The sequence below is a fragment of the Gavialis gangeticus genome, unplaced genomic scaffold (assembly GCF_001723915.1).
Source record: "Gavialis gangeticus isolate Ggan-Ray unplaced genomic scaffold, GavGan_comp1, whole genome shotgun sequence".
Taxonomy (NCBI): domain Eukaryota; kingdom Metazoa; phylum Chordata; order Crocodylia; family Gavialidae; genus Gavialis; species Gavialis gangeticus.
The window spans coordinates 8,534,134-8,548,005 of record NW_017728996.1 but is presented as its reverse complement, the minus strand read 5'-3'; the positions used below and the strand labels follow the sequence as shown (position 1 = coordinate 8,548,005).

Here is a 13,872-nt window from a genome sequence, read left to right as displayed (position 1 = left end):
GGGGGTCTAAAAGCTGTATCTCTTTATTTGAAGGGAAAATACAGTAGCAAACTCTGGCATCTGATGCTTGCATTCTTTAAACCTTACCTTCTGCAGAGGCTGCCCCCCTACGAAAAGGGGACTGAGCAGAGAATAACTGCCTTGGTATGTGAAAGGAAACAAGGTTTGATCTTTGAACTTTAAGAGGTATTACAGGGATTAGGCTGAGTCACACTAAGATTCTGTAAAATAATTACACACAAGTATAATAAAGCATTGGAACAGGCTACCTAGAGAGGCTGAGGACTCTCCATCCCTAGAAATTTTCAAGACAGACACTTGGCTTGGACGGTTTAGTCAGAGATGATCCTGCTTTGAGCAAAGAGCTGGACTAGATGACCTCATGAAGTCCCTTCTAGCCCTACTTTCCCATGATCAAAACTCCAGGTTTAGGTCCCAGTTTTGGAAATACTTAGCATGTGTTGCTTCACTTGTGTAAACACTTGTGTATAACCTCATCTCGCACTGATACTGACTTCAGCAAAACTAATCATGAACAGAGATATTCTTGTGCATCGGTGTCTGCAGTACCGAACCCTTTATTTTCTAAAGAGTTATATTCTAATATTCATTCATAAGGGACAACAATCAAGAAGAAATTCTTCTCTACCACCCATCAAAAATAAATATATTATGCAACTTTAAAAGCATAATCTTTTACAATGTTTTAAATGTGATTTTTTTTTCTTCTATTACATGACACTAATACATTCCTTTTTGTCTCTTTCAGGACAGCCCAGAAACTTGCAAGATCTATGCCGAATTAAAATCCGTCAGTGTATAGGCCTTCAAAATCTAAAACTACTTGATGAACTACCCATTGCCAAGGTCATGAAAGACTACTTAAAACACAAATTTGATGATATCTGATATCCATGAAGAGAAGGACTCTAAACAAGATTAGTTATATTCCAGATACTTAGAGGCTGGTTGCCTTGCACAAAGTATATCCTATGCAAATTCTGATTTTTCTATGAAGTCAGAAGGCAGGTATACACTTCCTTGGGTTTTTTTATACCACATGCTAGAAGGTCTTAATTTTTGGTTTCTTGGTCCAAGTTTACAAGGTCCAAGGTTTCTATACAATATTACATTTACAAAATTTTGTTTTCATTAAATGAAGTGTGCAGCCTTGCAATAGAGATGGAACACGGTCTGCTCAAAGGAAGGAAGGATTGGTTCTGGTTGGTATGCGTGGTGTCATAAGTCAGCTGAGTAGTTATTTAATAAATGAGATTTGGAAATAAAGGCCCCAGTTCTGCCAAGGGACACGTGGGAAGATCTTTGTTACTGCTGATTGATGGAACTTATATAGGCTTAAATCTCTGCCCTCATGTATCCCTTTGCAGCTTCAAGACAGAGATTGTAACCAAGATGTGTTGGTACTGTATAAATGCCATGTGGAAATTTAAACAGAAAACAGTCGCCCAGCTAAATTTTTAGGCATATAAATTGGCACTTTTTATACTGTTATTTTTCCTAATTATTCAAGTTTGGATGTCCAAATTCAGGTCCTTTTGCTTTTTCCTATCATTTCCCTGTAAATGGGCTATTGTTTATAACGGCTGTTTTTAAAAGTGACAGTACGGTGCACCGAGTCATAGTCTCTGTATTATTTTGACGTTCATTTAAGGGGAAGCCAGTGTATTCCATTTCTCATGCAGTGCCTCCTGTGCAATAAGTTTTCGGATGTGCTTTGTCCATCACGTTCCTTACTTAGCCTCAATGCATTATTTTTGAGGTTAGGGACTGCTGCCTTACTGTAGCATTGATACTGCAATGCTATGATGACATGGCAGTTATTGTTTTATAGTAATCCCTGAATTTCATGAATGTATAACTTTGGCTATTTGTATTTCAGTTTGCACTGAAATTTCACGTTCACTTTGTCAGGCCAAGTATTTTCAATGCCCAAGATGTGGTAGAATACTTTCCTTTTTTTAAAGAGGGATTACAGGTTTTTGAGGGATAGGCTCTCAGTTGTTTGGTGTTTGTTCAAAGCTAAGTAGCCTCAGTTGATAAGCTTCCATTAATTTGATTTCATATGTGCACTGACTAAAATGCTCCCCTTAGCATTAATACTTTAAATTTTGCAAACAGTGGTGGTATGGGAAAAAAGAAACAATTTCTGTTTTTTGGCAGGTAGGTGGGGGAAGAAATAGGGAAGATTGTTACTTCTGTTCTGCTGTAATGGTTTTGTTTGCTCATTTCTGTCGTGCAGTAAGTGGAAATGAAATGAAGGCATCTTACTCCCGGTTTAATTGGGGTTAAGTTACCATGCTTCAATTTCACATGCTGCAGGATAAGACCAGACAGATGAAACAGTAAGCACCGCCCACTTACAACAGTTTTAATCTGTCTTTGCCCTAAATCAGTTCTTATTCATCTGAAAATAATGACTAATACAATAGCCAAATTTTGCTGTCTCTGTGTGGGTTTGTTTGCTTGTTTTAATCATAAGCTTTAGTAAGATCAAATAATGAAAATGTTGCTGGTAGCAAGTGGAGAGTGAAGGCCTCAACGTTAAACAGGAAGGCATCAAATTTGCAGCCATTTCATGGTTCTTATTATCACAGGGTTGTGGAGTCAGTATAAGGCTCTTGCCAAATTTTTCTTCTTTTATTGTATCATTATACTGGTTTCAGAAGGACCCTTATGTGATGAGAGAGACTTTCATACCAGTGAGGTGTGTAGATGTGGGGAGGTAAAAGAAATGGTGTCGGCTTTTAATTTTAACACCGCCACTTTCAAAAAGTTTAAGGAAAAAAAAATAAAGGAAAAGCCAAAGAAGCAAGTCTGCTTGGATTTACCAGTTTATCCGTACCAGTTCATCCTCGTTCCTTGAAACCAGGGATTGTCATTTTTCTCAAGTACTAAACTTATTGTCAAGGTTTCCACAGGAACCATAGCAGCAAGGATTATCTTGCCCTTTTGTGCCTCACAGGTTTCCAAACAATGGGTTAGATTTAGAGATCTGTGGCTCTGAGGACGGGTAATGAGATTAGGAATCTTTCTTCCCGGGCTCATCGATTCAAATCCAGCCTCCTTCAGCAGTGGCCAAAAGTTAATGTTGCAGCAGCCTGTAGGACTACGCTCCATGCCGTACAGTCAATGTACTTATTATGAATGTATACCCTTGTTGGCAGCCTTGGCAAAAAGGCTAGAGTAACTGGGCAAGATGATGTTCCTCATTGCAGTGCTTCCTCCTCAGGCATAGTGAAAATGCATTGGCGGTGTTTGTACTGTGGAGAGAGGGAGCTAGACTTCCTAATGTATCTTTTAATGAACACTGAAAGCAGAAAAGATCAGCCTCTTGGATCTTAAGTACCTAGGCATGATGAGTAAAGTTACGGGTGGAATGAGCAGAGTTAAGGAGGAGATGACAGCTTTTTAACTCTGAATCTTCACTTCAGTGACATAGAAACAGAACCTTAATATTATTCGGAAGTTCTAATAAAATATCTTAACGTTTAACTATTTTCTTCTGAAATTTGGATTTAAAAACCATTTTCTTCCCTGTTATCAGTGAAGCTTCATTTTTTACAATAATCTTTTTCTAAGATAACTGAGTATTCTTGTCAAAGCCCACATCAAGGCATATTGCTTGTTCTGTCTGCTGCTGTGACTTCAGAAAATTATGAAAGACCTTGTTGGTAACAGAAATGCTATTTAATGAAGAAATATGTAATTCCATTATTTATTGTTTGAGGTTTGGGGGTTTTTTGTAACTGACATTTTAAAGGGAACACTCTTAAATTTTAGGCCAATGCAAAGCCTTTCTTTTATTTAAAAAAAAATGTTCAAAATCCTTGCCCCTTTTAGTAGCAAATTTACTAAGGACTTGATCCTAAACCCACTCATGTCAGTAGAGAGGCTACTGTTGGGCTTGGAATCTGGCTTTTAGGCCCTGATTCAGCGAACTGCTGCAGCACGTGCTTAACTTTGAGCCTATGAGTAGTTTTTTATGACTTCTGTGGGGCTGTTTGTGTGCTTTTTTTAAAGTTTTAGCTCATGCTTAAATGAGTAAAGTACGGGGCTTATCCATCATTCAGGCCTAACTAGGTTTGAATGATGTGGATCTATTCTTCTGTTGCTCCCTTAACTAGATGCAACATAAAAACTCAAACTGAATTTGTTTTCTCCATACTCTTTCGACTGGAATGGGGCAAGATAAGTGCATAATATAAATTTGTTACACAGCCTAGTTCCATTTCCTTATAATACATTGTTCAACACTTTATTAAACCTTTTAAAAAATTGGCAATACACCAAAGAAACAGACTAGTAAAAGATTCTGATCATTAACAAACTGCAAACCTCATCCTTTAAAAACAAAGCAGAATTTTTTTTGTAAATATTTGTGTTTATAAATGTACAGCAGAGAGTAAGAGTGGTTTTTTTTTTTAGATTATTTAATTACCATATTTCTAAACTATTTACTACATTATAGACAATACTCGTTAGTTTGCAAAACTTTTGAGTGTTTTGGTTTTTTAATTCATTATCACTCATGCTTGGATTAACTCTGGCTTCCTCAGGACAGCGTGGAGAATTTAGTTTTCTGGCTATAGTTGGCAATAGCAAAAGAATGCATCTGGACAAAGAGAAATAGTATAATTAAGTTGTCATACAGACACCCTGAAGCAAAAGAGAACATGTAGTGTTTTTTAGCAGAGTGAACCATACGGAAATCTCGATTCCTAACTCGTTCTCATAAAATCTCTCCAGAGCCCAAAGTGTCATTGGGACAAGAGCAACTTACAATTTGCCCACAAAACTAGCTTCATGCAACTCTCTCTCACTGTGTTTCCGGTATCATAATGTATTTTGTTCTTCCTTTGTAATGTAAGTTTTGCTTTGGGTCAGTTTGAATTTAAAAAAAAAATTGAATCTGGTTAAAACCTCTTGGGTTTGCGTTCTATTTATTTCTGAACTAATGCTTTCATAATGCAGTACTGCTTTGGACAGACTTTTCTGCAATGTCTGTCTCTATCCCCCCTGCACCATGAAATCCTTACAATCCCAGCCATGGCAATAAATAGCTGATGATGGGTAAATCATGCAGTTGATACTCGGCTCTGCCTCATGATACGAGTTAAGATCACCCATGGATTTTAGTGGGATTTAGGTAAATCTGAGGACAAACTTGGGCCCTCAGGGCTGGAGTGATGAATGGTAGGATGAACTCAGATGTGGTGCACAACTAATCATTTCCACACACATTTCTGTACACTCGCACAGAGCTTTAAAACTTACAGTAGCTTCATCATGGGTATATGCAGGGGAGAGTGCAAAACTGAGGGGCCAAAGAAGTCAAGTTTTGCAATTGGGCTTGTCATTTATGCAGTGTCTATTCAGAGTATTGCAAAATGGAATAACTAAGTCTGCTTATGAATATGTTGATCACTGAAGCAGAGGCTAGAAGCAAACAGTTTGGGTCCTACAGGTTCTTGATATTATACAAGCCCAAGCTATGAATCTTCAGGGATGTGAAGAGGGTGGAGGGGAAGAAAACTAGATTAACACCCTAATCATTGTTCTGGGATTCATTGCAATAACTGTACTAAAAACTGCTGGAAAAGGGGACGTTCTTCATGACTAGAGAGTGTCTCCTTGAGGAACAAGGTGCATAAATGTGATCTGGCTGTGCAGACTTTCTACAACACAACTTTCGAAGCCCAGGCTGCTAAAGATTGCTACTAACAAACTGGACAGATTTGGAAGACTAGCATGTTTATTAATGCTGTGCTGTAAAATTTATGTTCCTGTTTATGTATTGTTTCCTCTGTTTGTTCATTTGTCAGCTGGAAAGCAAAAAGCAATTAATGGTAAATGTTATTTGTTTTAAAAATAATGGTTTTGCAGGCTGCTGACAAATGAGATTATACGTGGGAATAATGGTCTCTCCATATATTGGTATGCCTGTGTGACTGGAAACTGCTCTCTTTGCATGGCAAAGTACTGTTTTGCCATAGTGCAAGCGAAACTTTTTTTGCAACTAATTTTAAATTTTAACCTGTCACCAGAGGTAGAATGTCCTACAAACGTAACTACAAGGTAGGAGCTAGGAACTCAATTCTGCATCTTCCACTGGTTCCTCATGTACTTGGCCAAGATGCTCTAGCATTTCTCTCTTCTCCTCCATCTCCTTGTTTCACACAATGAAGACTGGGCTATTATTTACCTGGGACGTTCTAAGCTGTACCCTTCAAAGCTAAAATGTTATGCCAGTGCTGAAGTTTTACCACTGCTACTGTCCACTGGCGGTTTGGATCTTTATTTCAGTCTGTTTAAAAACCAGACTAAAGCAGAGCCTGTCGCTTTAGCTCATGAAAGCAAGAAACAAGTTGGATATATGCAATACGTCATGAAGCCATGCTAACAAGGTTTTCCAGCTCCTGGATGTTGCAGGGATCCACACTATGCAGGTGGAGCAGTGGCAATTTAGATCTTGGCACTGTGCTGAGTCTTAGTGGGAATCTCCTGCCATATAGTGAAGCATTTCGTACGTGCTTCCTTCTCTGTGGGTCCACAGGGTCTTTGATTGCTGTCTGCTGAGTCCCACAGAAGCATGGGATACTTCTACAGAGCAGGCAGAGCTCTGTGTCTGCATGATAAAGGTGTGACCCACATCCAGGGGATCTGATTTCTGTGTATACTCATGGAAGCACTATAAGGAATTTCTCTAAATTTCCCTATTGTTACCAGGTAGTGAAACTAGCACAGTAATATAAGAGTAAGGTATTTGAGAACAGCATGTGCTACACTGAGAAAGCACCCATCCCAGAATGTCCTTAACTGGGTTTATACTTGGTACATAGAGCCTTGTGTGTAGCTTTGTCTTTTTTCGAGGAGGGGGGCAGGTTTGTTTGGTTTTTTTTTTCTAAAGAAAAAAGTATATAGACAATTTTAAAAATGGCACCAATCCACATTACTGGCTGTAAAATTGAAATTGAAATTAAGCCCATCTCTGTTTTAAGTCTTACCTTTTTAAAAAATAGATTTATATTCTTGTTGTGCTCCAAGTATAGCAAAAGGTCAAAATCATGCTGTTCTGCCAGTTGCATAAAAGCTCAGTTAAATAGATTTGTGCCAAATTTTATTTCTTTTCTGGATTTCTACCAGGGTAATTCCACTGGAGCTGATAGAGTCAGACAACATGTAACTGGGTGTAAAGGAGGGAAGAATTGATTTTGTTCTCTGGAAATCGAATAGGATACTTTTGGGATACTTCAGAGGGTCGTCTCAGGCCTTTTCAATTGGCTTTGCTGTCTTGGTCTGGTTTTCCAGCTTTTAACAAGAACCACTTGACACATTGCTGTAGCTGAGACTTCTCATTGGTAGTGCCAGTGGCCTTTGTGATTTTTTGGGAAGGCAATTATGGTTTCCCTTTTATCCACTAGTGCTCTGATAAAAGCACTTGCCCAAATGCAGGGCACGCTAGTTCGATTAATTCCCCTACCTGAGGTCATTTGAACCCCTACCATCCGCCCCCCACCGTGTCCCACCTTACCATGCTATAAGGGTGGTTGCTTTCAATGTCACCCGCTGTCATTGTTCTGCTTGGCACAGACTGCTTGAATATTGGTTGAGCCATAGACAATGCTGGTGACTGGGGCTTCTTCCTGGGGTCTGGTTTTGGTCAACCTCTTGCTCTAAGTCATCCAGAGAGTGTTTCAGACCAGGGATCTCCTCCTCGAGTGCTCTGGGGTCCGGCTACCCCTAAGGAAAGGGTACCATTCAGAGCTGCCTCCCAGGCTGGGGGCAGTCTAGGCTCTTCCTGTTGGATGTGTACGCAAAGAGCTGAGAGCTGCTGCTGCTCTTGGCCTTTCAGCTTGGGGTGGACTGGAGAGTGCAGAGACCTGTTGGCACAGGAGACCTCTTCTCCCCATCGGTCTGGTCTCCTCCCTCCTATGGTCTGTGACTCCATGAGCTGCTGCTCCAGGCCTGTTTGTCATTTCAGGCAGTCCACACGTCCTGTTGTCAGGAGTTGCTGCTACCCCATTGCCTTGAGCTCTGGGACTTATGGCAAGGGATGAGGCCTTTTTCCTACCTCATAGGGCCCAGCCCTGCAGACTGGTTGAACTCCTTCGTTGTGGGAGAGGTTTACCTTAACTGGGTGAGGGTGAACCTTGCTATTGCCATCAAGTCCCTCCCTTCTGAGAAGATGGCTCCTGCCCTACCGGCACAGGGGAGTAGGCAGGTCTTGGACTGCCTGCCAGGTGAGGGAAACTGCGTCCTTCTCCATGCTCCTGGTGGCCATTTCCCGTAGCATTGCAGGGGGCCAGTGACCCCGAAGAACTGCAGGAGGGGGTGACAAGTTGTTTTTGAAGGATGGTTGAGTGGTGCAGGTCATTGAGACCCTGGCCCAGAAGACTCCAGATGCAAGAGGGGACTGAGGAGTGGTGTGTTCCCAGGTTGATAGCGGGGCTGGAGGGGGTTGGCATACATGTGGGGAATGAAAAGTGGAAAGACAAAGGAGTCGCACGTGGAGGGAGCAGAAGAGGGTTCCCGGCAGCCCCTTCATAAGGAAGGTTTTAGGGACTCTGGAGGCCGCCTTGACTGGGGCCTTGTTGGCTCTTTTCAGGCCTGTTACAGTGGGGATGGAGCAGGCATCTAAGGGAGCAAGGGATTTGATTGCTACTGGTAGTTGTATGTACCTGGGTTTTGAACCTCTGTCACTAGAGAGGTGTGGCATAGCTCTGGGGGCATTTTTTTCCTGACTTAGGATAAGGGGACCCAGGTATTGAAGGCAAGGGATTGAGGGGAGAGCCAGAGCCATCATAAAAGCAGCAGGTTAGAAACAGGATTGCAGACCTTGCATGCTGGGTGCATGCTGGAATTAGATGTGGAGGTGTGGGGAATAAGCACATGTAGACTGCCTAGATCTGATGCACAAGGAGCGTATAGAATGACTGGCCCTATGTACTTGGTGCATCTGCGTGCGTGAGCAGAGAGGATGGAGCAAGTGCAGATGGAGGAAGCCGTGTCTGGGAGCATAGGTCTGATGAGCGTGTGGGTGAAAGCGATGGGATGGACTGAACGAACACTACTCAGGCATACAGCAACAACACATGGAATAAGCATGAGAAGGGCAAATAGGCTGGAGTGTCCCAACTTTGTATAAACTTGGCAAACTAGAATCTGCTGACTTTTTATTATGTGCACATGGCTGCCATAGTTTAGACCCTCTCCTCCGTCACCTGCAGGAATGCAGCAATGCCTCTTAGCATTGTCATGGATGCTGGACACCAGTCTGCCCTCCTGCCCCCTGTGCCAGGGGTTCCTGCCTCCTTTTAACAGGTGACCAGTTACCCTGCTCTCCCCACCCCCATCCCAAACCCCTCCCCATATATGAATGCAATATGTCAGGGGTTCCTGAACTGGTATGCATACCCCTGGGGGTATACAAAACATCTCTGGAGGATATGCAGGAGAAATTGTATAATGACAGATTACATTTTCATTATAATAGTATTTGGCATTTAAGGGACTAAACTATAAAACGAATGCTGGTCAGGGTACACAGGCAGCTGGTAAATCTGGAAGGGAATACACAATGAGAAAAAGTTTGGGAATCTGCGGTATGTGACAAAGTAAAGACTGAAGGGAGTGGTTAAGATGGCAGTGCTAGTAAGGCAGTGCTCATGCCTGTGAGTGAAGGGGAAGAGGTTATGAATTGCTATCGCTTTTGTGGAGGTGGGTTGGTGACTTTGAGCCAGGGGGAGTGAGCAGGGGTGTTCGACAAGCTTAGCTAACTTGCAGCGGCACTATTTGTATATTCGTTGTATATTAAACAGAGAAGCTGCAGTCAACAATATTCTCAGGCCACTCTTAAGACAAAAAAAAAAAATCATAATGTGAAGTGGATTGCTGCTTTGTTATGAGCAAGCACCTCTGCTGACTTCCAGGAGCTGAAATTCGGCATTGGAACTTCATACCATTAATTTTCACTTTAATCAGTTTTAATTTCATCTGGTCATACTGGCTAAAAGCAAAGCAAAATCCTTCCACGTTTTTCATCAAGACTTCTCTATTACCATATTCACTTAAAGAGGAATATTTTATTCCATGAGCTGACTCTTGATTTATTTTTCACTGAAATTTTGTGAGATCCATTGTCATGCTTTTTAATGAAGCCTAGACCACTTTAATATCAGGAAACACTTTTACATTAGACAGAGCGTTCTGAAAGAGACATGTGAAAAATGATCCAGACGCAGAAACTTTGTTTTATCTGGCAAACAAATTCAGATAGCTCCTGCCGCTAGCGCTCAGGCATCTTTTCTCTGTTTTTGCAAGCTTCAGTACTTTGGGGGGTGTTTTCCCCCTTCCTCCTCCTCAAGCTATTTTGGATGGACTTGTTTGAGATGACCATTTTGAGCAAAGACAGATTTCACTGAACTTGAATTGTCCTCACAATGCTTATTTAGGCCAATCCTTTGATGCAGGCACTACTATATTTGATATTGACTTGGAGGGTAGGATCAGATTCTTCACTCTCAATTGGTATTTTGTGCCTGCTATCTAAGGCCCAGGTTTCCAATTTTCCTTGTCTTACATTTTAGTCATCATTATTACTCAGATGCCTCTTTGGTCAGGTACATGGTTATTTCCTATATTGTATGCAATTGAACTCGCCAGCCTTAACGGTTTAGTGGAGTTTTATATTAAAATAATCAACTGTGTTCTGTAGGCACATTTGTTCTTAATGTTGTTACGATTCAGTATCTTGCTTTAAAAGAATCACCAACAAGCCAAAGATATGTGTCATGGGGGCTGATGTAATAGTCTTGTATCTGTCTTCTAAATACTCACTTATATCTAGCAAGTACATTACCACATTTCATATTCACCTGCAGCAAATGGTTGAGCTTTGCTTGTAAACTTCCTTCTATCTCTCCATCCTTAGGAAACCAGAAATAGGTTGTTCTAGTGGGGTTGTTAGGTGCACTAAATTATGCTATGTGGAACTGTTGTGTTCCTCCAGTGGGGATTTAGTTGTCATTTGTTATGAGCTGCATCTGGATTGTATCATTCTTCTTTACACAAAGATGCACAAGGAAAGATTTTTGCCTGCTTGCAGCGTGGGGTCAGAACCAGATTATTCTACCATACTAGAAAGTGTAGGGAGCATGCCATGTTGTTTAGGGCTGCTTATCTTTAATCAAGACCCTCCCATTCCCATGAGACATCAGTAAAAGCAAGGATGCTCTTCCATGTGAAGAAAGCTGCTACCTTCCAATCCTCCAGGTCCAAAGGGGGGTGGGAAAGGAAGCGGGCTGAATTCAAGTGTTGCATTACCTTGCCTGGCCAACTACTCTTTGGAAAAGCCCACTGGATAGGAACAGATAATCCCATGTTTGTGCTGTACGTTAGGGTGGTCAGTAGGGAAGACTTCATAGGTACTTAAAGGGAGTCTCCTGCTGCAGGGAGGGGCCAGACTCAACAGATTCCCTAATCACAAGGACACGTGCAAAGTCCTGCACTTAGGACAGAGCAATCCCATGCACCGGTACAGGTTGGGGGCCAACTGGCTGGGCAGCAGCTCTGCAGAAAAGGACCTGGGGGTGACAGGGGACAATAAGATGGATATGAGCCAGCAGTGTGTCCTTGGCTAATGGCATACTGGACCGCGTCGGTAGGTGTGTTGCCAGCAGATCGAGGGAAGTGATTATTCTGCTCAATTCAGCACTGGTGAGGCCACATCTGTAGTAGTGTGTTCAGTTTTGGGTCCCCCACTATAGAAAGGATGTGGACCAGTCAGAGAGAGTCCAGCAGAAAATGACTTGGGGGCTAGGGAACATGACTTCCGAGGAGAGGCTAAAGGAGCAGGGTTTAGTTAATCTACAGAAGAGAAGCCTGAGAGGGGTTTAATAGCAGCCTTCAGCTACCTGAAGGGTGGTTCTAAAGAGGATGGGCAAAAGCTGGCCCACAGGCTGGATCTAGCCGGCAGCAGACTCCATTTCCCAGCAGCCCCTGCCCACCGGTCAGGGCCGGTTTCCATGGAGACCCCAGCAGCCCTGGCAGGGTGTGCAGCTGCTCAGGGGCCGGGCTGGGATCTTGCAGCCTGACAGCAGGGTGCAGAGCCAGGGCAGAGCTGCGATCTGCAGCCTGCTTGCTCGAGGCAGGGGTGTGCAGGCAGCAGATTGCAGCTCTGCCCGGGCTCCTTGCGGTAGTGACAACATGATCTGGAGCTGGGGCAGAGCTGTGATCTGCTGCCTGCACACCCCTGCCTGGAGCAAGCAGGCTGTAGATCGTGGCTCAGGACCCTGCTGTCACTGCTGCAAGATCCCAGCCTGGCCCTTGAGCAGCGACCCATCCTGCCATGTGCCCTGCCAGCGCTGCTGGGGCTGGTCTCCACGGAAACCCCAGCCCTGCTCTTACAGCACACTGCTGCTGGGGTCTCCACAGAAACTGGCCCCAGCCACATGGGCAGGGGCTGCTGGGAAATGGAGTCTGGCCACTGGCTGAATCCACTGTTTTGCCCACCCCTGAGCTAGACTATTCTCTGTGGGGGCAGATGGCAGAACAAGGAGCAATGGGCTCAAGTTGCAGCAAGGGGAAGTTTAGGTTGGATGTTAGGAAATCTTTCTCAGTAGGAGGGTGGTGAGGCACTGGACCAGGTTACCCAGAGAGGTGGTGGAGGCTCCCTCCATGGAGGTTTTTAAGGCCTGGCTTGACAAAACCCTGGCTCGGATGATTTAGTTGGGGTTGGTCCTGCTTTGATCAGGGGGTTGGACTAGATGACCTCTGAGGTCCCTTTCAACCCTAATTTTTTACGATCTCCATGAGGGACAGAGGAGGAAGAAACGCCTTCAGATTTAGGAAATGGGGCTTCTTACTAAAACCATGTTTTTGCTCTGCCTCTGCAGCACTATGAATTTTTTTGCTGTTGCAACAACGACTAGTAAACAAGCAGCGCGACCAGTGGGCTTGAGCTACAAAGTAGATACCTGAAGTGTCATGATACCCGACCTGGGGTTTTTAGCTTAGTGTCTTATGGACGTTAGTTTTTAGCTGCTTTCTGCCTTTCCAATAGCCAATAGGTTTGAATTTGAGAGGTCATTGTGACCCTTTCTAAGGCTCCTTATCTTGTATTGGAAACTCTCCTGGCCAAAATTCCCTCCCTGAATGAAACAGTGGAAAGTCTGAGATGCTCAGCGCAATGCCTGTTGCTGCAAGTGAAAGCCTGGCTGACATTTTCTTTTTTTAAGGGTATCAGGATGGAGGATGTTACTGCACTGTCAGTGAAGAAGCAGCGTCTGCTCCGTCTCCTTGGTCTAGCTGTTCTTTAAGTTGACATATTGACCGTAGCAAATGCTGCAGTCTGCCAAAACGAACAGCACTTCATTCCAGCACTAGCAGGCAGTCTAGTAACAAACATGACATGCGACATCCTATTACAACATTGCATCAACAAACGAGATCCCCCGTAGCCATGAAGTATGGGAAACAAGCAGTCTGGAGGGAAAAACAAAGGATAATGTCACTGAAGTCAGCTTGTATCCCACTTTTTAAAACAAGGAGTCAGATACTTGTCAGACTTCCTCTTTCTCATCCAGCAAATTTTTTCCCAGAAGCAAAATTAGTGCATGTATTTACTCGAGCATAAAAAATTATTGTCCATTTTTCGCAGATACCATTAGTTCTCATTTTAATAATTTCATGTTATTTGCTTATCTCCCTCAAAAAATGTACGGGAGGCAGAGAGTACCCACTGCCGGTATGTCTGCCACTAACAAGTCTCTTCCTCCTGCAGACATAGCTGTCAATGTGATTACACCTAATCTCTTAAACAGTGTCACATGGGCAGCTTTGCACCCTCCTCTG

At 43.1% G+C, this 13,872-nt stretch overlaps 1 protein-coding gene across 1 annotated transcript in view; it reads left to right on the top strand.

Annotated features, from left to right (window-relative positions):
- ASB7 (ankyrin repeat and SOCS box containing 7) overlaps positions 1-10,776 on the top strand; it is a 56,027-nt gene extending 45,251 nt beyond the window's left edge. The window contains exon 6 of the mRNA XM_019504001.1: positions 770-10,776. Within this exon, the coding sequence (XP_019359546.1) occupies positions 770-909 (140 nt within the window). The 3' untranslated portion in view covers positions 910-10,776. The remainder of the gene's footprint in view (positions 1-769) is intronic.
- Positions 10,777-13,872: the final 3,096 nt, after the last annotated feature.